This window comes from Ostrea edulis, chromosome 9 (assembly GCF_947568905.1).
Source record: "Ostrea edulis chromosome 9, xbOstEdul1.1, whole genome shotgun sequence".
Classification (NCBI taxonomy): domain Eukaryota; kingdom Metazoa; phylum Mollusca; class Bivalvia; order Ostreida; family Ostreidae; genus Ostrea; species Ostrea edulis.
Window position 1 is genome coordinate 12,358,397 of NC_079172.1, and position 24,887 is coordinate 12,383,283.

General features: G+C 34.5%; 1 protein-coding gene across 3 annotated transcripts; it reads right to left on the reverse strand.

The window, feature by feature from the left end:
- Window positions 1-8,310: 8,310 nt before the first annotated feature.
- LOC125672815 (galactoside alpha-(1,2)-fucosyltransferase 2-like) lies at window positions 8,311-21,990 on the reverse strand. 3 transcript variants are annotated; one of them, XM_048909027.2, is made up of 3 exons: window positions 21,837-21,990; window positions 13,934-13,990; window positions 8,311-10,339 (listed from the first exon to the last, which is right to left on the reverse strand). In XM_048909027.2, exons 1-3 carry the CDS (start codon window positions 21,844-21,846, stop codon window positions 9,405-9,407), a joined length of 1,002 nt encoding a protein of 333 aa, XP_048764984.2. In that variant the 5' UTR covers window positions 21,847-21,990; the 3' UTR covers window positions 8,311-9,404. The 3 variants fall into 3 exon arrangements, with proteins under 3 accessions (XP_048764984.2, XP_048764985.1, XP_048764981.2); XM_048909028.2 differs by lacking the exon at window positions 21,837-21,990 and adding an exon at window positions 21,295-21,318; XM_048909024.2 differs by lacking the exon at window positions 21,837-21,990 and adding an exon at window positions 19,546-19,725.
- Between the last annotated feature and the right edge of the window lie 2,897 nt (window positions 21,991-24,887).

Here is a 24,887-nt window from a genome sequence, read left to right on the forward strand (position 1 = left end):
CGTTTGGAATATTAATACGTTTCCTCTGGCTCCCACTCTTACTTCCTACTTCTTGATTTCTTTTAATTTGTAGCTAATTTAAAAGGATCTATAAAATCAAGTTGCACATTTCAAATATACATATTGTTATCTCACATTGCACATGTACCATAATCTAGTGCGCATGTGTACGCATCACTACTACACTGTACATTTTTTTGTACTACAACTACGATACACTGTATATATTCATGTATGTACTTTTACTCTACTAATTACTTCATATGTTATTACTCAATACTCAATATACATATATTTGTGCATGTACTTTACTTACTACACAATACACATACTGGTGTATGATACTTGACAATGTTTTTTTCACATTTACTTGTGTACTCATGAGAGTTTTACACATACTCTATACTTAAAACTATACACAGTACTTGCAAAATTAACAATATGCAAACTTGAACCAACTTTACACAACAAAGTCAACAATAAACTGCAAGTGAAGAAATTTGGAAGTTTTATAAAAAAAAAAAAAACTGAAATGAAATTAATATCAATAATGAAGTAGATAAGCTTACCTCAGAGGTGCTATAGTGGAACCTTCCTGAAGTAATATGACAAACTGAATATCTAACAATGTTAAGAATTTCGAGTTACTTTTGACGTCCGTTACTCGTGCCTGCTATTCCCAAACTTACCAAAGCATACACCGCAAACCAGTTCGAATACTAGGATTTAATCAAAGTACTGAAACGCGCTAAGCTGACTTCATGAATTCTGTATGTAATGTTAATGAGCAGGAACAACATTAAAAAAGGGTTTATGCATTATTCTTTATTTTCGCATAACTAAGTAGTACATTTTCTGTAAGAAAATAACAAATATGGATTGGAAGCAATGTCCTGAAACTTTTCAACAGTTGAAATATAAATTTTGTATGATGTTAAAACAATGGTCACTATGATAATTTTGATCCCACACTAAACTAAAACCCTGTCCTTCGATCATGAAATTTACAATTTTGGTAAAGGACACCTGTTCTTATTAAATATCTATAATCAGAATTTAGTATCAATAGCATTACCACCGCTGCGGTGGTCCAGAGGTAAAGTGCTCGCTCTGTATGCGGGCGGTCGGGGTTCGAATCCCGGCCGCGACAGACCTAGTTCGTTAAACAGGTAGTGACAGTTCCATCACCAAACTCTCGGCATCAGGTGTGAATGTCACGGGTCCTCGGAGATGGCCTTTAAAACGGATGCCCCGTGTCACAGTAGGTGTGGCACGCTAAAGAACCCTCACTGCTCAATGGCCGTAAGTGCCGAGCATAGGCCTAAATTTGAAGCCCTTCACCGGTCTTGGTGACGTCTCCATATGAATTAAAAATTATTGAGAAGAACGTTAAACAAGATATAATCAATCAATAGCATTTAAGGCTATGTTATTCAAATATTTGACAAATGAACACTTTATACCCTGTTTAGCTCCCACCCATCTTCCCAAGGCAAGGGTTTCTGATCCGCTCTGCTCCGGTCCCTGGATCATTAAATGCTCTACATGTCCATGCATTCTTTTCTCTTACAGATGTGATGTTATAGAGAACATTTTTGGTAGAAAATGTGAAAACAGTTGTAATGGTATTTTCGGTATAAATGTTCAATTGTTATTACGCAACTAACTCGCTGTTGTGTTCCAGTTAAATAGTGTATGATTTGTTTGTTTCGATGTTTTCTGCCACACTCAACAATTTTTCAGTTATATGGTGGCGCCCAGTTTTTATTGGTGGAAGAGAGAACCCAGATACAATGTACCTGGGAAGAGACCACCGACCTTCCGAAAGTAAACTGGGAAACTTTCTCACTTACCGGCGCGAGCGGGATTGGTGAGAGGCCGTGTGATTTTGAGCGCAATGCTCTAACCACTCGGCCACGGAGGCCCTAAATAGTGTATGAAATATTTTTAGAATACAACTGAAATGAAACAAATCAATAGTTTGATACATATATGTAAGTCACTTATAATAGAAAGGAACAAACAAACTGGACAAAAAAAGAAAATTACACATAACCACATACACTAACAAATGCCACATGTCAAAACACACCAATAATGCAGGATTATGAAACGCTTTACATCCATTTCATTACCTTACCAGAAATCATTTAAATACACACATAAACATGCATCTGTATGACTTGTACTACAGAATCCAGTGCATAATTATCTGTAAATAGCAATCAAACCATGAAAGTGGAATTATTTTTTGTAATCAATAATGAAGTTATTTTCAATTCAAAATCAGGTTGGAGAGAATCTGAATCCAAATAAGTCCGATAAATACGTGTATAACTGAAAACACAATTTAGGAAGTTATTTAGAAAAGATGTTCATGATACATGTGCAATATTACTTTGAAACTGAATACTGCGTCATCAACAAGAGTGGAGATAGCTCATTTTTAACATGAAAGTTAGTGCAAGAGGATATATTAATTCAAATATGATGATGAATTAGACTAACATATAAGCATGGATTTACATTTAGCAATTGTAGTGATTGTTTGTTATACGTAAATCTAAAAAAAAAAAACCAAAAAAAAAAAACCAAGAGTTTGTACACAGGTAACATTAAACGCTGTATTCATCAACTTGTGTGTATTACACTTCTTGTGTAAAAGCGCATATTCATATTGCAAAGGAGACTCATCCGTTTGTCTGAATGAGACATAATATACATTGCTATTGTTTTAATTTTATAAAACAGTTCTTTATATGAAAATGCTAATAACCTTAGCAAAAAAGCATAAGATTCGAAGCTTGTGTAGGAGTTCTAATATGAAAAAAAACAAAAAAAAACGCGTAACAGAAGTGACTCGCAATAAATATGCAAAATTTACAACATGTAAATGTAGCTAAATGAGAATCCCAAACTAGGCACTGAAAAGTTACAAAAGTAATTTTCAAACGGTAATGTTCAAACCGCTGTTAGAAATAATGAAGAGGCATCTCACCAAAAAACTAAATGCATCTTTTTTATATGAAAAGATCGTTCAGCGAAAACAAAATGTGGGGACAGGGAACAACGACAGTACATCCATGCCCCTCTCCCTTCTTCATCATTTGTACGTTCGGAAATACAGGTAGCATATGCATGTCATTGTCAATTGTTTGTTTGAAGTACAAAGAAATTGAAAACACGATTACTTTTCGTTGTATGTAGCGTGCTTTGGACCGCAAACCATTTCACATTCATGCTTGACACAATGGCAATGTTTATCTAACACTTGTTCTAAACATATGTATTTCAGTATACAGCCCTCGTAAAATTCCACGCGGTGTTTTGAATACTTGAAACCGGGGTATTGTCTTCCATAATATAATATAATATAATATAATGTTGTACCTTTTATCTTTTCCTTGCCCCAAGACTAATATTTTTAGTCTCATTTTTGAAACTAAATCACGAAATCAAATTTGATTGTGTTGACGATGATTCTGAAGAATATCTTGGTCGTTTAGAAATAATAAATTAAGCTTAAGTTACACCGTTGCATCCTCTAAATTTCTGCATGACCGACTTACATATATGATCGGGGAAGGTGTAAGCAGTTACGCAATATCATCCTTCTGAGACACCGATCTCTGTCCTTCGCTGTCAAAGCATAATCGTGCACAAATTCTTTCTCGTTCACAATGGACGCGGATCAGTTAATTTTTTACTGTGTTGCACACATTTTTGCTGCGTCGGACAAAAATTTTACTGAGTCGGAACAGCTGCCAAAACACACGTGGGAAACCCTCCTGATTCGTGTACAGCTTAATGACGTGGCTTCTAAATATAGATTGCACCATGCAAATTGATTTTCCTGGCCTTTAAGCTTCATGCGAAGGTAACAATGCAAAGGCACCCTAGCTAAAACGGTTTCATATACATATTCTTATTCAATTTTAGATTTTGAATCACTTTAATTATTACAGACGCAGATTCAAATGGGAATTTTAACTGAAGAATGACCTGCATCTGTGTCTCACTTTCCCCAAGAATGAGGACAAAAATATCACCCTTTTTATACATATTTTATTCACTGTTCAACGAACTGTATTTCCGGGGGGGGAAATCCAACTGCAGATATGAATGTAATCCCCGTGCTAGATCGGTTGCAAAATTACGACTACTTTAAACACGACTTGACTACAGCGATGCATAAATTCGCCTATAGGTGGCGATGAACCGGAAACATGATGACGAAAGCAAAATCCAACTGGCGGCAATAAGCGCTTAAGCTACGCTTAGCGCTTAAAAATATACCTTGCTTAGTCGACAATTTCAAACCTGATTTAAACGTATGGGTGAAAGTTGGGGATAAAATTTATCTATTTACCTGAACACAGATTTGGTTATGGATGAACGGAAAGCAGTTTGGACTTTAAATGTGACACAGTATCTAAATGTAGTATACTGGTATGTTTAACATATGAATATCCAATCATATGTTACACATAACTCAACTGTATGACAAATGGGATGATTTCAGCTTTTTCACCGTCAACTTCCCATATTTATGTAGCAATATTCCATTATCACCTGCATATGGTTTTATATCTCTCAACTGATTCGATACGCAAGAGCTTGTTCTGCGTATAGTCAGTTTTTAAATCAAGGCAAGCTACTGACAAACAAGTTGACGGTACAGGGGTTTCAACAGTCTCGATTGTTCAAAGTCAGCATTTCGCAAATTCTATGGTCGTTATAACGATCTAGTCCGTCAATACAACCTATCATTAGGTCAAATGCTGTCTGACGTGTTTCATACCGATTGTTAGGCCGTTCTTGGCACACTGATTTTGACTGCGGATAACTCCGTTTACCTGATCAGGATGTAGGGCTCACGACGAGAGTGACCGGTCGACAGGATATGCTTACTCCTCCTAGGCACCTGATCTCACCTCTGGTGTGTCCAGGAGTGCGTGTTTGCCCAACTCTCTATTTTGTATTGCTTATAGGAGTTATGAGATTGATCGCTGTTCGTTATCTTCACCTTTCCTGTTTTAATTTTACCTGTGTATATGGATTATCGAGGTATCAGTGCTACAACAAAAGACACGATAGTAACCTCTTCTCCAACATATCGGATTTGCAGATTTCAGAAAAACACTTGACGCTAAAATGAAATCTTTTGTCCAAAGGTCTTGGAACCAAAGTTAAGAAGGTCATCATATTACGCAAGAAGATGAAGAACTACTGCATATAGGAAAAAGAAATACTGGGTGACAAGTCTGCAGAAACTTTGCAATATATTGACTGTGTGGTTTTTGTTTTTACAGAAAGCTCATCGGACTTCGGTGAGCACAGAAATCTGACTTGCGCGAACGTGAGCACTGGTGAGGATGAACGAGGGAAATACCTTCATTGGGGGTGGGTGGGTGGGTGGGTGGTGTCAGACTAGACTTCCAAGGGAGGACTCAACTACCTATCTCTTCAGAGTAAGGACCTTCGCCAACCAGGTATGTCAAGTAGCATATGTATTTCATATTTGTCATTAAGAGAGCGTTAAAAGAAAATCCCTACATGTTAAATACAATTTATGTTTGTGACTTACAAAACATTTTTTTATTGGAGGTCGATGTATAGCCTACTATTTCCAACAGTATCTGGATGTGTTAAAAAACTAGTCAGTAAGGACATGATGATGAGTTTTAAAGACGTCCGCTTGCGGTAAACCTTATCCGATGTTGGCGTGAACAAGATAACAATCAGCTGTAAGAGGAGGGGTCACGCAGGAAACCTCACTAACCACAGTGGAAAGCGGAAGTGTGCTAGTCAGTTATACATGTACAACACTGGAATGGATGAACTCAGAACAAGCCATTGTGGATAGAACAGGTTACACGTTGCAGAGAGCGGTGCGTATGCCCGGAGGTACATATGTCGCTGAGAGTGCGAGCAGAAGTATTGGATCCGCCAACGCCGAAAGCTGCTGATGACAAAAATTCAGCTAGAAATAGGAAACATACATTGGTCCGGAATGTAGAGGGATTTCGTCGAGAATCAATCGGACAGTGGCAGATTTGACAAATCATTCATTTCAGTTTAAATACTGCCATATTTCATTTAAATTTTGAGCAACTTGTTTCGTTGTTGGGGGGAAAATTGGTTAAAATTTAGAGTAAGTGAATAGAAGTAAATTCACCGAGTTTGGTGGAAAACTATTTGATCAAATACTCTGTATTTTTCGTGTTGATAAAAAAAACTGGTATTTTTGTACTTTGTATTAAAAAGTGAGTGCTAATAGGTTATCGCATTGGAAGTTAAACGCCATCCCTTTCAGCAAAACGAAAACCATTGCATCCATAACATCATTGGCTTTATTCTAATTGACAAAATGATGGATTCACTCAAATACAATCATTGATGGAAATTTTATTGTCAGATTGATTGGTATATTGATTGTGAAATTGTTTGATTGATGGATTGATAAATCGATTGCATGTTGATCTTGCACCTGTCGGTCGGTAGACCACATGTCGACTCAATATCTTGAGAACCACTCAATACGCCAGTTTCGAGATTAGAGCTCTCCTGTGTAGGAGGTGCATTTAGTGGAACTTTGAATGCTTAGGTGGGACAGAGTGGTACTACAGTCAGTGAGAAAGACGATAAAATGTATAAAAACTGACTTATTTTAAAATACTTGATGTAGGAAATATAAAATACTATCAAAAGAAATGTTTTACTAAAGTGGAAACATAAATACAATGCCATATTTCCAAGCAATATCCTGGATATGATAGGTAGGAGCAACAAAATAATGTGATATAATAAGAATTCTAAGTATTTAATTACTTCTTGAATACTTAACCATTTACTTAGTTTGTGTATCAGTCGAAATTGGGTGATGAAACTACGTATGATAAACTTACTGAGCAGATTCACTTATGCAGTGATGAATATCTGTCCCACTCCCGCGTGTAAACAAATTCACGGTTTTGCACCTTACTGAGTACGAATATCTTAAGAACCCTTTGCTTGATAGACATCAAACTTTGTACACTTGTACATTTCAATGAGTAGATGACCCATATTGATTTCGAGGTTACCTGCTCAAAGGTCAACCCACTCTGGACATTGGAAGATATTGTTTGCATTGTTAAAGACCAAGGGTCAATCCATTCTGGACATAGGAAATTTAAAAAAAAATTGTTTATTCGGTATATACATACATACAAACATAACTACCAAGGATAACTCATGGAAGCTCAGTTCTAATGGGGTCTTTTAATGCACGGATGTTTGCGGAAAATATCTTGAATTATTTTGGCACTACTATCAATTAAATGATGTACAGGTATGACTGTGTATAACCCTTTTCAATTTTGCACCACAGGGGGAGGGGGCATCACAGGCACTTGTTTCTGTAAATAACTTGCGACCTCTGTATACTAATGTGTTATTATTAGTATACAGAGGTCGTAAGTTATTTACAGAAACAAGTGCCTGTGGGGGGCATATATGTTTTACAAAAATTTGTGGGGGTTGGGGTGTGTGTGTTATTTCAAGGGTATTTTTGCACATGTAATATTAGTGTATTGGAGGTACAATAAATGTTTCCTGACAAAGAATATCGTAATTCAACTTTGAAAAAGAAAAGGAAGAATGGTTTTGACACACTAAAACTGATGTTTCCACAGTTTTTTAAGAAACATTTTTAAGAGATCATGTTATGAGTGGAAAATTAAGAGTTATGGTACACAACAGTCACCTATACATGCTTCAAACAAGGAACAGTGTTGTGAACATATGATAGTAAATTAAACTTACCAATGTACCGAATATAAAAGGTTTATGTCAAAAGGCAAAAAAGTTATGGTCCAGGCAAAAAAAAAAAATACTCCAAAAATTCTATTCTTTGAGCTTTACATAAAATGTCAAGGTAATCAAAAATGGCACATGGCACACCATCTTATTATGCTAAACCAAATATCAGAGGCCTAGCCCCAAAAATTCTATTATTTGACCTTTACATAAAAGGCCAAGATCAAAGGACATCATAAATAGCACACAACACACTGTCTTATCATGGTTCATTCACATACCAAACATAAAAGGTCAACGTCAAAAGACAAAAAAATTATGGTCCGGACAACAGAAATGCCCCCAAAACTCTATTATTTGACCTTTACATAAAAGGTCAAAGATCGTAAAAATGCCACACAACACACTGTCTTATTATGGTATACCCAAATACCAATGGCTTATGTCAACAGACAAAAAATAATCATGGCTCTGACAAATTTGTATGAAAAGGAAGAAGCGGAAGAAGAATTCACACTAAAACAATATGTCCCCCTGCTGGGAAGGAGAGATGTATATACTTTATTAGTTTATATCACACATTTTAGATGTCCTTACATAATAGCTCAAATGATGAATTCTTGTGAAAAATGTTTTCATATTATATAATCATATAAATGTAAAGCAGCTCTGATGTTTTTCAACACAAGAAATGTCAAAATCAGTAAAACTCTAGGAAACTTGATATTTTGGATTATAGAGAAAATGTTTCTTCTGCAATCAACATGAGGTGATTTATTAAGGATTTCTAAGCCCCTAAATAGGAATACATCATGAGTAGTTATTAAATGAGAGGAAACAAACTGAAATATTAAGAGAGAGACTAATAATTATTCAAATAAATGATTTGTAAAAATGATACAAATTCTTTCATTTTTCATCAATATAATGTGAACTCGTGGATCACAATATGGAACCACTAACTTTGAAAAATCAAAAGCCCATATACATTGTATATCCAAAAGTTCTGTTCCCTAAAATAATCTGAGTGATCCTGGTGACATAAAAACATTGAGCTGAATATGCAATTTCCAAGTTGCCCAATAGTTCTTTCCCTTTGTGGAACTCTTACGCACAGTGAGAAGCAAAACATACTGTCGTCCATATGCGGTGGGTACTTGTAAATGCTTATCGCTGCAATGATATATTGCCTAAACGCTAATTATCAGACATCATGCAACCACCCAAACTGCAGGGACACACAATATTAGTAAGTTTATTAGTATTTGATAATAAAATAGCTCAAACAAAAATCGATAATCACCATTTTTCTTTGATTAAAATATCACTTGCGCAGAAGAGGAAATAAAATATAATTTTATATCTAATTTAATGGCCTAATTCAATCAAATATTATTCTTGATATGGTCAGTTTAATGTATACCAACAGCTGATATAAACAGAATTTACACTTTCATTACTTTTATTCGTATTAACATAGCTACAGTGTAGTCTGTAGCATATGTATACATCTTGTACCCACCCAAGCGTTCAACAGAACACTGAACGTACCTCCATCACAAAAGAGCTGATATCTCGGAAGTTGCATATTAAATAAAGCTACATCATTCTAACCCAATCCAATGTGGTGGAAAATGTTCTTTGGTACTACCATGGAACTGACGCATGAAATCTGTGCCCTCTCGAAAATTGTGTTTGTAATACACGGTGGTGCCATTAGTGAGCCACCCTATCCACCACCCAAATGTACCCACTGTCATTAGGGTGTGGTGGGTCCCAGCCAGCAGGGCCATGTCTTCTGATGCAGTGTTTCCTTCAACAAAATAGACTCTGTCATACTCCTGTAGAACCTGTCTTGCCCAAGGAATATCATTTCCACATACAATGAACAGAAGGTCGGAGTATCGTCTCTGGTAAAACTTGACTGCATTATGCATGTAGATCTCAGAAGCCACATTGTAACCAAAGTCCACGAAGACTTTGTTTGAAACGTAGTCTCCTCTCCTTATATGAACTCCCACAAGAACGGTCTTGTCCGTTACACCTTTATACTTGAGTGAACTAATAATTGACAGCAATATTGAATGAGTTTTTTCTTCTATATTCTGTTTAAATGTAAACAGTCTGCGGATTTCTTTTTCGTGACCTTTGAAATATTTCCACGATTGAAAATATCCGAGGACTCGAACTGTTTGCTTATCATGAAGGTGCAGATTTTCAAATGTATCATCAAATGCACAGTCCCATTTATCCTCATACATTGAGTAACATGAACATGATTTAGTATTATCATATGTCCAGTTCAAACCTTCTAGAGTAAAAATGTTTGCAAGAGGATTTTCCCCACTGAAAACAACAGCTGCTTTGTTTTTCTTTTTGGCAAATGTGTACACAAACGCTTCTTGGAACATGGCATTAGCTAGACGTCCTTGGATTAAAACACAGACCACATTGTCCAGCTTGAAGATAAAGCAATAACTTTTCCAAAATAAGACGAGGATGAGAAATACTGCTGCAAGGATTTTCAATGATAGTTTACCTAAAATAAAGAGAAAAAAGGACTGATTCAAAATTGATACAGATTTTTGAATACCTACTCATTTTCTGTTTCACAAATGCTTATCAAAATATGCATTTCTCCTAACAAGCCTTGGTTTAGGAATCGACCCTATTAAAATCCTATAAGATGTAATATTTGCTAGGCTTTTCTATAAATAAAACGCTTATTCTGAAGTGATTCTGGGGCCCCTTTTACAAAACAACTTGTGACAAAGTCACAAGTCTTAAATTGTATTACACAGTTATTACTTTCAATGAATGAAGTAAAACTTTTCTAAGGCTTAATTTTTCACATTTGTAAAAAAAAAAAAAAGATATTTTGCATTTGGAGTGAATGACCTTACAATAAGCTGGAAAATTCCAGATGGTATGTAAAGTTGGTCGTAAGTTGTAAGTTCTTTCGAAAAATGCACCTCTGGCTTGTATAAGTAGATGGTATACAGGTACAGAGAGAGTCAAAATGACAATTTCCTCTTCAATCTACATGTATATTAATATACATATCTAAATATTTTTTCGTAATGAAAATTAAGGAATCAAAGTCATCAAACCCCTTAAGGAGGTACTCTGCATTGTCATAATGACTGACTTCCTTTTAAATCATGGAAGAAAATATAGATACCAGCAATATTTGTCTATTCGTTTCAAAAATCATCACTTAGCTGAATAGCTCAGTAGGTTAGCACGTCAACTGCTGAACTGAAGATCGCAGGTTCGTGTCCAGCAGGGTTTTAAAAAAAATTTTCAGATTGGTTTCTACTAAAATTGCATTTTTTGACTAAATAACATAAATTTGAAAGTTTTAAGTTTTCATCTATCCATATCAAATTTCTCTGGTGTAGCATACATCCTTAAAATCCAACATTATGCAATAATTATGGTTGAACTTTCCATGACTTTATGAAATTGTAATGGTTACCCCCCCCCCCCCCCCCCCCCCAAACAAATCCTTCATTGTATTAATGCAAATATTTAACTTCTGAACACAGAAAAATAACAAAATGTGTTTGTGAAACACAAATGTCCCCGATAATGGCCAATTCCAAAGATGGCCAAGGTCAAATATCTTGGTACCAGTAGAAAGATCTAATTGTCACAAAAAATGTTCATGTGCAATATGAAAGCTCTAATATTTACCATTTAAAAGTTATGACCAATGTCAATTTTTTTAAAGGTAGGTCAAATGGTTTAGTACCCACGGAAAGGTCATGACAAAAGAATACTCATGTGAAATATCAAAGCTCTAGCATTTATTGTTCAAAAGTTATTAGTAACGTTAAAGTTTTTAAAAAGTAGGTCATATTCCAAGGTCAAGGTCACAGGGTCCAATATGTTGGTACCCACAAAAAGGTCTTGGCATAAGAAATATTCATGTGAAATATCAAAGCTCTAGCACTCACTGTTCAAAAGTTATTAGCAAGGTTAAAGTTTTTAAAAAGTAGGTTAAACTCCAAGGTCAAGGTCACAGGGTCCAAAATGTTGGTACCCACGGAAAGGTCTTGTCACAAGGAATACTCATGTGAAATATCAAAGCTCTAGCACTTACTGTTCAAAAAGTTATTTGCAAGGTTAAAGTTTCAAACAGAATGACATGCAGGACAAAAACAATCCCCCCCCCCCCATCTTGGATATCAACCTGACCCCACCCTACCCCCAGGGGGTCACAATGCTAACAAACTTAAATCTGCACTATGTCAGGAAGGTTTCTTGTAACTTTCAACTTTTCTGGCCATGTGGTTTTGCATTTTTGTAATTATCTCCCCTTTAAATCCTTCAGTTTTTGACAACTTGAATCCCCAAGGATGATTTGTACCAAATTTGACTGAAATTGACCCAGTAGTTCTGGAGAAGAAGATGAAAATTTTATGTGAAAAGTTTACAGACAGACGACAGACAAAAGGTGTTAAGTTTAATTCAGCTTTCAGCTAATTTAAAGTTGAGCTAAAAATATTGTATCATTACGTCCTTAAAATATGATACCAATCTGCCATTATAATAAAGAAATATAACCTAGTTCTATTATGGGTTTGATGCCTTGTATTTCTATTTCATGTACCAATTACTATAAATATTGCACACAAAAATAATTATATGATCAAATAATTTCGAGCTCTTTAATTGGCTGAGGTCCAACAAAAAATAGTCACGATGAAACGGAAAAGATCGAATGATGTTCTTGTGGTAGGTCTTGCAGGCGACGTAAACAAGGTTAGAAAGGTAAGTAAAGCATGGTGAGATTTGCATCACTAGACAACTTACAATTTGAGTGCTTCTCAATGATAAAGATGCAGAAAAAACGCTCAAAAGGCAATGAAAATATTTTGAAACTATTCAGTGGAAAAAAGACTTTCTCCCAATTTTGAACCTCACAAAGCAATATTCAATTTTTTGTATCAACTTTAATTTGCCACATTTTACAATAAATAATTAACCAAATTTTACATTCAATTACAACAATGTAAATTTTAAGGGAAATAGTTAAAAATCAACTCATTACCAATCCTGTTGTCATGGACTTTTGTAGAAAGTTTCAAATCAAATACATTTGAATTCTGAATCATTAAAGGGAAAGGTAACCCTAACCACATCGTTGCTTTTATGAATAAAGTTTTACTTACTGATATCGAAAATGACAGTCTTTAACAAAAATCTTTGCATAACAATTAAATCAATATTAATCTATCATATATTTTCAATTACCTGCCGCTAAAAGAGCAGCCATTAAAGTTTAATATATGACACCATGCCATTTGTTCGGTTTATTCCGCCAGCAGCACTGTAAACATGACAAGTCATGGATAGTTAAGTTTCGAGCTGTATAGATTTGAGCCCATGCATTCTTTTGAAAGAAGAAATTGAGAAAAGAAGACGTTCAGTCGAGTCGCAGACCAGGCAGACAGTACATGTTTCTTCATACAAATGTCTCGAACCTCAACTTGTCATATTTACACAAATGATGGATTCACAGTTTACATGTAGTCTTTTCTTTCCAGATGATTGGTTGGCTCAGGAATTTCGAAAAAACTATTTTACACCTCCCCTTTGCATCAGTGCAAATAACAGCTTGACAGGAAGACATCCACCTATCTATTTGAATGTAAAATCTACCACATGCACATCTTTGATAATCTTAGAATCTCACGAAACCCAAATAGACGGTGTGTCATCAAAATTATTGATTTTTGTGTTCTTGAATACAAAAGAGTTCCACATCATGGCAGCCTCTATAGATGGTGGGAATTTCAATTTTTAACGTTTTCAAATTAGTACTGAAGTTTATCTAGGCCGTATATCAACAGAATAGTATGACAAATATTTATCATATAATTAATCCCATATCATTTATCATGTAAAAATTTTTGGGTTGCCTTCCCCTTTAAATTATTGATTATAAAATAAAACAATTAATGACATTTTCTTGATCAATACAAAATTAATCTTTAGCCATCTTGCCCTACGAGCTCAATGAACATCTTGGGTGGCTAAAACATCATATTGACCTCAAAATGTCAATAATTCTGTAATGTATATGTATGTTAGCAAAACTATAATAATACAAAATATTGTAACTTACCTTTACGATTAAAAAATATTAGAATTGAATTCTTCAGATTTTTCATGATGCTTCTACCTGCAACAAATGGGGAAAAGATGTATATGCATGTATATCTTAATGATCCAGTAGATACAAGAGGGGCAGTGCATGGGACACTTTTTCAGATGGGAAACTGTAAACTTTAATGAGACTTTGGTCCACAAAATAACCTTTTTGATAAAGTTTATACATACACGTACCAAAGCAAAGGTGCATAAGTCCTGTCTCCCCCCCCCCCCTTTCCCTAATGATTCAATACTGAATGTAATGGAAACAAAACCAGCTTTGAACTATGTAGCAGTAGATATCTTATAGAGTGAAAGTAACACAATAATTTTATAATCCTATATGAGTGATATCAGCATAATCTCAGTTATGGCATCACTTGAAGGGACATAGAGTATGAGCAGGGATTCCAAGGAAAACCCACTATCCATGTGCATTCAGGCCTGCATGGATTTCTCAAATTAAATTTAAAGGGGCATGGACATGATTTGAACTGAAAATTTTCAAATTTAATTTTTTATAATTTTTTTTTTTTTTATTGTTTGATTTTTTATTTGACTTTTACATTATATACATATATGTAATTTAATCTACACAATAATATCATCAATATTCATATGCAAAAGACATTTCATAAATAGAAAGAGAGAAAGAAAGAAAGAAAGAAAACATATAAAACGAAGGGGCATGGAACACAATCTTAGGTTTAAAAAAAAAACAAAAACAAAAAAAACAAAAAACAACTTTTTAATACAATCATAATTTATCATAAATATTTTGCCAGTATCTCTCAACTCCCTATACCTGCAGTTTTTCAACAACAAAAGTTTTTCAACTGTAATTCTATCAATGATAATTTTTTTGGATGCATCAATACTTAATTTGCTTATACTTGAGAATTTACTAATATAAATATATTGCTTTATCATCAGAATTATCAAATCTTCCACCTTGTGTACATTCTTATTAGCAAATTTTCCAAAAAGAATTGCTTGTCTATCAAAACTAATATGCCTGTCCAGTTTTTCGCAAAGCCATTCTTCAATTCCGTACCAGATCTCTTTCACACATGGACATTCTACAAATATGTGATCAATAGTTTCAAAATCCCTCTTGCAAAATGTGCAAATTAGGGAATCAACAATTCTAAGTTTATGTAAATAGTTATAGTTGCATGGAAATATTCTGTGTAAGATTTGAAACTGTAACCATTGCCATTTAGATTCTTGAGTTGTTTTAAAAGGAAGTTCAAATATATTTTTCCATTCTAGCTCTGAAAAACCTTCTTCTGTTTCTTCCCATTTTGATATAGATTTAATTTTGGTTGCTTTATGGCTTATCAATTGCTTATACATATCTTTACAACCTTTTTTATCTTTGAAATATATTGATATAGTAGAGGGAATAATAGGCAAAAGTGGTTTTGTAGTTCTTGTATTGTCTTGTATAAGAACTTAAATTGTCTTTGTTGGATTGCTTTCTTTAGTCCTGCATATTCTACAAAATTCATTTTAACTTTCAAAACATTTTGCACATAATCAAAGCTGTACAAGTTACTATTTTCATCAAGAAGATCATAAATAAATATAATCCCTAAATCATGCAGACTTTTAAACAATACTGATCTTCCACCAATAGTAATATTTGGATTATAACAAATATGTTCACAATAAAAATCTGGGTTGATTTTATCTTTTGCAGAATTTATATTTGACCAGCTCTGAAACACATCTATCCAAAAACTGTTGGTTATTTTTACCCTTAAATTATTGATAAAATCTATTCCAAATACCCATATCTTTTCTATACAAGTCATTAGTTCTGCCCCCAGTAGTTTTGTCCATTTTGCATTTGAATGTAGAATACGTCGAATCCATGTTGCTTTAAGAGCAGTGATAAATTCTTTATAGTCAACCATTTTAATACCCCCACTAGCATATTCTTGAATTATGACATTTTTCTTTACTTTATGAGTTTTGTTATTCCAAAGAAAGTTATATAAATCACTTTCAAAAGCACAAATGGTTTCATCTTTAGGATTTGGAATTGTAAGTATCAAATGATTTAATTTTGGTATCAGTAATGTTTTTATTACTGTTAACCGTCCTAAAGGAGTAAGACTTCTATCATTCCACTGCATCATAACTTTTTTTATTTCCTTCAGTTTAGTCTTATAATTCAGTTCTACCATTTCTTGTAAATTGATACTAAATTTTATTCCTAATAAATCAAATGTTTTATTGTTCCAATCAAATTTCCACCTTGTGTGATGGAAAACGTCCTTTGAAAATTTTTTGCTACCTATCCAAATCATTTTTGTCTTTAAAAAATTTATCTTTAGACCTGAAATTATTGCAAAGTAATCTAGGACTCTAATAATGCCATCCATGGAAGTGGGAGACCCATCTAAAATAAGTGAGGTGTCATCTGCATATTGAGATATTTTATATTCTTCCCCATCAATAGTAATGCCTTTAATATCTTTGTTTTTGCGTATTAGAATACCAAGTATTTCAGCACATAGAAGAAATAAGTAAGGAGATATGGGATCGCCCTGTCTACAGCCCCGTTCTGGACTGAAGTATTGTGACACAATTCCATTTTGAATGACACATGACTTTATTTGATTGTAAAATAATTTTATCCAGTTTTGAATAGAAATACCAAAATTAAAAAAACATAATGTTTCTTGAATAAATTTCCAGGAGACAGTATCGAAAGCCTTTTCAAAATCGATAAGCATCAGAAGCCCCGGTATTTGTTTGGATTCTGTATAATGCATGATATCATAAATTAATCTTATATTCTCACCAATATATCTACCTTTAATAAATCCAGTTTGATCTGTATGTATTAATTTATCTAGGAAATTTTTTTATTCTTTCTGCAATACACCCTGATGCTAGTTTATAAACAACATTCAAAAGAGAGATGGGTCTCCAATTTTTTAGAAACTGTTTCGGTTTTCCGGCTTTCGGAATACAGGTGATCACCCCTAACTTGTTACATTCAGAAATATTGTGCCTCTCAAAGGAGTTATTTATTGCTCGAGTAACAAAAGAACTGATATCTTTCCAGAAAATTTTTAAAAATTCACATGTGAATCCATCAGGGCCTGGGGTTTTATCATTTTTCATTTTTTTAAGAAAGTCAAGCACCTTTTTCTCAGTTAACATACCTTCTATGCTTTGTGCTTCATCATAAGTCAGTTTAGGAATATCATTATATTTATTAAGATTATTAGAGAAGTTATCGCTTTCTAAATCAGCTGGTTTTTTATAGAGGGTTTCATAAAAATCTTTTAGTTCCTCAAGAATTTTCTCCTGTTTACAAATAATTGATCCATTCTCTTTTTCTATTCTAGGTATTTGTTTACAAATATAATTTCTAGATTCTAAGGAACAGAAATATTTAGTAGGCTTTTCCCCTTCATCGATTTTTTAATTTTTAATGTTTAGAATGCCTAACTAAAGTATTTCTGATGGTCAGCAAAAATTTGAATGTTAATTCTCGAGGAATATGGGAGAGCTCACAATTCTTTATGTAAACAAGGCTTATGTGCCATCTTTTTCTTTACATAGGTTAAATATACTAGTAAAAGTTCTGTTAAACAGACCTGATTGTGCAATGATATAAAAAAAACAAGATGTGTTTGTGAAACACAAATGCCCCCGATAATGGCCAATTCCGAAGATGGCCAAGGTCACAAGGGCAAATATCTTGGTACCAGTAGAAAGATCTTGTCAAAAGAAATGCTCATGTACAATATGAAAGCTCTAATATTTACCATTTAGAAGTTAATGACCAATGTAAAAAAAAAATTTAAAGTAGGTCAAATGTCAAGGTCAAAAGGTTCAATACCAACGGAAAGATCTTGTAACAAGGAATACTCATGTGAAATATCAAAACTCTATCTCTTACTGTTCAAAAGTTATTAGCAAGCTTAAAGTTTTCAAAAAGTAGGTCAAATTCCAAGGTCAAGGGTAAAAAATGTTGGTACCCACGGAAAGGTCTTGTCACAAGGAATACTCATGTGAAATATCAAAGCTCTATCACTTACTGTTCATAAGGTATTTGCAAGGTTAAAGTTTTCAAAAAGTAGGTCAAACGTCAAGGTCACGGGGTCAAAAATGTTGGTACCCACGGAAAGGTCTTGTCACAAGGAATACTCAAGTAAAATATCAAAGCTCTATCACTTACTGTTCAAAAGTTATTAGCAAGGTTAAAGTTTTCAAAAAGTAGGTCAAATGTCAAGGTCACGGGGTCAAAAATGTTGGTACCCACGGAAAGGTCTTGTCACAAGGAATACTCAAGTAAAATATCAAAGCTCTATCACTTACTGTTCAAAAGGTATTAGCAAGGTTAAAGTTTTCAAAAAGTAGGTCAAACGTCAAAGTCACGGGGTAAAAAATGTTGGTACCCACGGAAAGGTCTTGTCACAAGGAATATTCAAGTGAAATATCAAAGCTCTATCACTTACTGTTCAAAAGTTATTAGCAAGGTTAACGTTTTCAAAAAGTAGGTCAAATTCCAAGGTCAAGGTCACGGGGTCAAAAATGTTGGTACCCAAGGAAAGGTCTTGTCACAAGGAATACTCAAGTGAAATATCAAAGCTCTATCACTTACTGTTCAAAAGTTATTAGCAATGTTAAAGTTTCAGACAGAATGACAGAATTAGAAAATGACAGACAGGACAAAAACAATATGCCCCCCCCCCCCCCCCCCCCCCCCCCCGATCTTCGGGGCATAAAAAGCTGATTTAAAGATAACCCCTAATAGGCCGGGGGTCTGGGGTAAATGGTGCAAAATCCTGCATTCTGAGCATTTCCTGGCACTTCTTTTTCACTTTCAATTTGTCTATTTCTTATACAAAACTTTTATGTCTATTTCTTATACAAAACTTTTATGTTACATGTACTTTCTTAATTCTTACATACGTTAAATCTTTACCCCTAAGTTATAATAGCAATGATAATTAATATGAATTCATGTATCAATGTACAAGAGGATTTTAATCAATATACCTCATTACATAGACCCAACAATTTACATGCATTTACAAATTTATACGTGTATCAATTCTTGCAGCATTCTGACTCTTAATTCACTTTCTATTTTGTTTCCTAATTTTAGCTACTGTCAGCACACTGATCTGTCATGTTTGATGTGAGTCAGTCTAGCCTTTCAAGTTTTTTGCAGCTTTGTCATAGAGTTTCTTAGCCTTATAAGGATCCTCTTGGTTTAGATAACTCTTAAGTTAACTGAGAAAGTAAAATAATATCATGAGCTATCTTCTAAGTTCTTTGCAATTACCATAACAGAGGAAATTAAGAAAATTTGGGTTATAAAAGTTGGGAGATGTTTACATAGTGCCTTTTTAACATATCAGTCATGAAGTATTGCTAAATGAGGTGAACAAGGGGGAATTACGGATGACGGTTTTACTTTGCTTTCTCATGAAAGGTACTGTACACTTATCGAAGGTAAAAATAAGACTTAATAACTTTGGTTCCTGCGAGAAGGTACTGATAAATCCCTGTTTATTGTTATCGTAAATCGATGGAATTATATTATTTTGTAGTTACCAGAAAAGCTTTGATTGGCTCTACCAGATTTCATGCAATTTTCTTGTTGATGCATGATGTTCTGTTCCATGCAGTGCCAACCATCTATGTGACGAGTAATTGATTTCTTCGTGGCATAATTGGCAAAAGCCCTTCCTGTTAACATTAATCATCATTCATCTTTTCTCTTTTATTCTCCAACCCATGTCGTAGAATTTTGGCATTCATTATGGATTTTACCACGACCAACGTTCTCAGTTAAACTACCAACGATTGGTTAAGGGGGTACTCTACATCATCATAATGGCTGACCTACTTTTAAAATATGGATAAAAATATAAATATCAGCAATATTTGCCTATTCATTTAAAAAATCATTGCTTAGTTGAGTAGCTAAGTAGGTTAGCACATCGACTGCTGAACTGTAGATCGCGGGTTCGAGTCCAGCAGGGGTTTTAAATTATTCTCAAATTGTTAGCAACTAAAACTGCATTTTTTGACTAAATAAAGTAGATTTGAAAGTATTCAATTTCAAAATATTGTTGTACATATCCTCCACTTTTCACCCATATCAAATTTCTCTAGGGTAGCATACCTCCTTAAACATACACTACTAGCTTCCAAGAACCAATAAAATTGTGTGTTACGTCCAATGATGAAAGTTAGTATAAAAGGATCTAAAATAGATTCACTGGACAAAAATGGTTATGTATATCTATTTTAAAAAAGCGGAATACAAATTTGTAAATGGATTGCACAAATTTTTTAGAGCGGAATTCCGCTAAAAAGCGGAAGAAAACCAGGTTTGGTTAAAGCAGATTTTTTCAATTTATACAAGTTAATTCTGAACACAGTCAAATAGTTTCTAGTGTTTGACACATCTCATTTTGTACTAAACATGCTATTTTTTATTCAGCAATCTAATATGTAAACAAAACCATGGCACAAGCCTTGTTTACATAATAAAGAATTGTGCGTGTTGTATCTGATTCTCACTTGTAACTCAACAACTGATATTAAAATTTTGGTTAACCATTAAAAATACTTGAGTTATTAAGCATTGTAGACAATAAAAATCTAAAATAAATTTTGAAAATTTTCATCTCAAATTTTTGTCCATGCCCCTTTAAGGTGAAATTTGGAATTAAGTTTGAGATTTTACTCAAATTTTGACTAGTTAAATGAAAGAAAACTCAAAATTAAGTTTGTGATTCTTTGAGGAATCCAATTAGCCTTTTGATATAAAAGCTCTTCTGTGTAGGAGGAGCATTTAGTTCTACTTTATTAAGCATTTCAGTGGGACAGTGCCACTATAATACCGTTTTAATAGGAAGGTCCCTCCTTGCTCAAAGGTCATAAACACCGAGCATAGGCCTAAATTTTGTAGCTCTTCACAAGCAATGGTGACGTCTCCATATGAGTGAAAGATTCGAGAGAGGGACGTTTAAACAATAATATATATATATATATATATATATACATACATATGAAAGGTGAAGATAACGAAAAGTGATCCATCTCATAACTCCTATAAGCAATTACAAAATTGATAGTTATGGGTAAACACACACATATATATATCTATCTGTGATGTCACAACCTCCTTTAAGGCTGTCAATGAACGTAAAAGCTCGGGTACGATGAAATAAATGGCAGAATACAACAAATAAAACAGATGGCATGGGATTTAGATGAAAGACATAAGTAGAACTACATTAGCCTGACAAGAAGATATTTGCAGAAATTCCTTCGATAAAGTTGGTTTATTACCTGTGAATCAAGCAGGTAGCCCCCTGTGAGTTTTCATGATTTGTAAAACACCTTTACATTTATAAATTAGTATCTCACAAGTGGTCATCTCGAAAGCTTAAAGAAGGTAGAAACTGACTATTCAGAACAACTTATGAGGGTGATCGGTGTGGAAGTAACATATTTTGGATGAATAATTGGTTCTGTATAAAAATAATTTCATTCTAGAAGAGGGAGGGGGGGTATGTACATAAGCTATCCACACTTCAGGTGCCTGTGATTTTGACGAGGGTCGAACCCTGCCCTCCCCTAACTTTAAGCTAAAGTTAAGTTTACAATTTGGGAGCAATCCTTGATAAGCTTTTGAATCGACTATGGAATATTTACAAACATATATCAAAACGTGATTTTGAAAATACATGAGGGCGTGAGTCAGCCTTTACGTGCACTCCAACATACTTTTCAGGAAGTGCTTCAGTTCAGAAAGTATGTAGTATTCTGACATAAAGCATCGCAATACTTGCTTTTTCAAAACATGGAATTTATTTCTTAAGTAAACTCACCCATGGACATAGTAGTCTAATATGCATTTGTTAACTAGTCTTAAAGTTGACCTTCGTAACGGTAACTGTGAAGTATGCGCGAGCTTTGAGGACTTACGTACTAACGGCATTGTTTCTACTCGTATTTACTTCTTACAAATGCCGAGCCCGTCACAGAGGAATGTTCGAACCCGATGCATATATGTAACACTCTACCCAGAGTTATCGTTCCTTACACTCACATATGGACACAGACTACCAATTATTTTCCTATACATTCCTTTATAACATAAAAATTAATATAAAAAATTCCACCACCTCAACTTACCTGAAATGTGGCACAGACTTAGAGCAATTCAAGTCCAAAAATATTTGTGAATCTCAGGAAAATCCACCGCACACAAGTCCTGTTATGACACCGCAAGTAACCCCTACCCTGCATATTTCCCTTTCCCTTTGAGAAGCAGGTAAACAATGGCCTATTTACACCCTTCCTACTATACACTTCAGAGCAGAATTTCCCATTATTATATTTTTTTTTTCCAGACCCTCTCCTTTCCATCTATGCCCTAGAATAACCAATTCCACCCCACAGACATCCCCAAGAATTTTTAAGAAAAAACCTCTATTTATAAATTGGCACTACTTGCGTAGTCTGTAACCATATGCAAGCGAAAGCAAGAAACGACAACTCTGGGTAGAGATTGAAGACATTCATTTAGTATCTGGACTACCCTGGTTTGAGGACTAATTTCCACCCCAAATCCTTAATTTTTCCCAATTTCTTATTATATGGTTTTGTTTAAGCTTGTTATTATTATACATTTTATATTTTGCATATATTCTAAAGATTATTGTAAAAGATATAGATAAAAATTCCATGAAATTATATTTTTTGAATTGAAAATCGGAATAATCTTGTAAAATTCACAATTTTCGAAAAGGGTGGGTGGGTGTAATTTAAAGCTTATTATCTCCCTTGTATACCTAGGAAGTGGTCATGAAATGCATACACATTGTAAAGGACACCCTGATGGTGCTTCAAGAAAAAAAGAAAAAATATTTATTGACTAGTTATTTTTGGCCACATCGTCCCGCATGTCCTTAAAAATCCGTCTGTCAGCCTTCTGAGCTTCCAGCGAATGTGCGATGCCAATGTATTTAAAAACTCGTACTGTTCTCTTCTACGATAATTTATCTACTAAACCATGCATGGCATGGCTGCATTTTGCTGCATGAGTACCTTTGTGCAGAAATGAAAGCTATCTATCATCTTATAGTCCGTTTTAGTGAGAATTGGCCTGTTGACATCATTTTTTTCTTTTCTTGTGTGTAAGAGAGCTATAATTGCAAGTCTTTGAGGATATGTCATTTTCCCATTCACACGGTGTTGAGACATAAAAGACACTTTCTGTTGAAACGGACACTGTCAGAAAAAAGCAACGGACACTTTCCGTTGAATTTTCAAAATAATAACAGAGTCCTCAACGAAAAAGGAAGCGTTAATTTTTTTCTAATTCGATTTACACGGAATACCAGTGGTCTTACCCTACAATAGGCCAGGGAGGCATTGTTGATCGCCATGCATTAGTTATTTTTGCCTATTACACATTGTTTGACCAACTGTCACTGAAGCGTACTACTACACCACTTGCATGGAACGGTACGAAACGATTCTTGCACGGAACGGTGAACGGTTTGCACGAAACGCTGAACGGTCTGCACGGAACGGTGAACGGTTCGCACGAAACGCTTTGCACGAAACGCTGACCACTTTGTAGGCGTGGCTTGCACGCTTTGTGAACGGTCTGCACGATTTCAATATAATTGCAGTATTCTAGATATTTAAAAAAAAGTTGAGAAAGAAATGATAATGATTAATTTTAAAATGATTGCTCATGTACGACGCGGTAAATTTAATTTTTGCTTATTAGATCAATCACGTTGGAATGAAAACAAAATCATATCATCACGGAATATTGATTAATCAAATTTTATTGATTCATTGCTCTATAAAATTCATTGAAACTGAGTATGAAATGGTCGCGTTTGTTCCGCTATTTTTGTACATTCATTCTGAGTGTCGTTAAAATACATTTGCAATTTGTATTTTCCAGGCCTCTTCCTAAAGACCTGTGAATAAACCTACACATGTGTACGCATATGAAAACAGACAAAATGATATAAAGAAAAGTCTCGTCAGGAAAGATTGAAATATTTTGGGGCGGAAAGAGGGTTGTGAACGGTCTGCACGAAACACTAGGCATAACCTGCACGCTTTGATTTTTTTTCGGCAATATATGTTTCGTCCTGGGGTTAGTTTAAACAAGGAATAGTTTGATGACTTACGAACACGTTGGAATAAAAGGAAATGAATATGTATGGCAGGAGAAACTCCTTAAGGTTCCACAACTGTCCAGTGCCTAGCCAACAACATCAGCAACATCATCGAAATCGTGTAGACACCGACGCGATAGTTACAGAGCTGTGGAAGAAGATGAATATCGATCTGACAGACGATGACATTTCCCGATCCTATCCAATCGGCACACCCAACAAAAGTGGAAATATACAGATAATCTGCAAATTCAAAAATTGGAAAATCAAAAACAGAGTATACTCAGAAAAACGGAAACTCAAAAACACTAAAATATTCTTGACAGAGGACCTAACGAAGTACCGGCAGGAAATGATTCAGGAATTGGCCAAAGCAAAACGCGAAGGTGAAGTGAACTCATACTGGACGAATGACGGGAGCATCTTTGTGAAATTTGAAGAGAGGGGCCAAAACACCTGATCCGCTCCTTCAATGACCTTTACCACATTGTGTCAAGGCCAGGATCTGATTAATATGGACCTCCATACGTATTCATTATCACAGTCGCACTTTGATTTAGCATGCAATTGTGTTATTATCACTACCATTATATTATTATTATTATTAGTTCCATTTTGCATTGTATATATACGTACACCTGTACATGCATCTTTTTACTGATATATATGTACTCATTACAAAAACATTGTAACCCTCATTTTTCCTTCCAAAGTATGCTGTTCCTACCAGAAAAT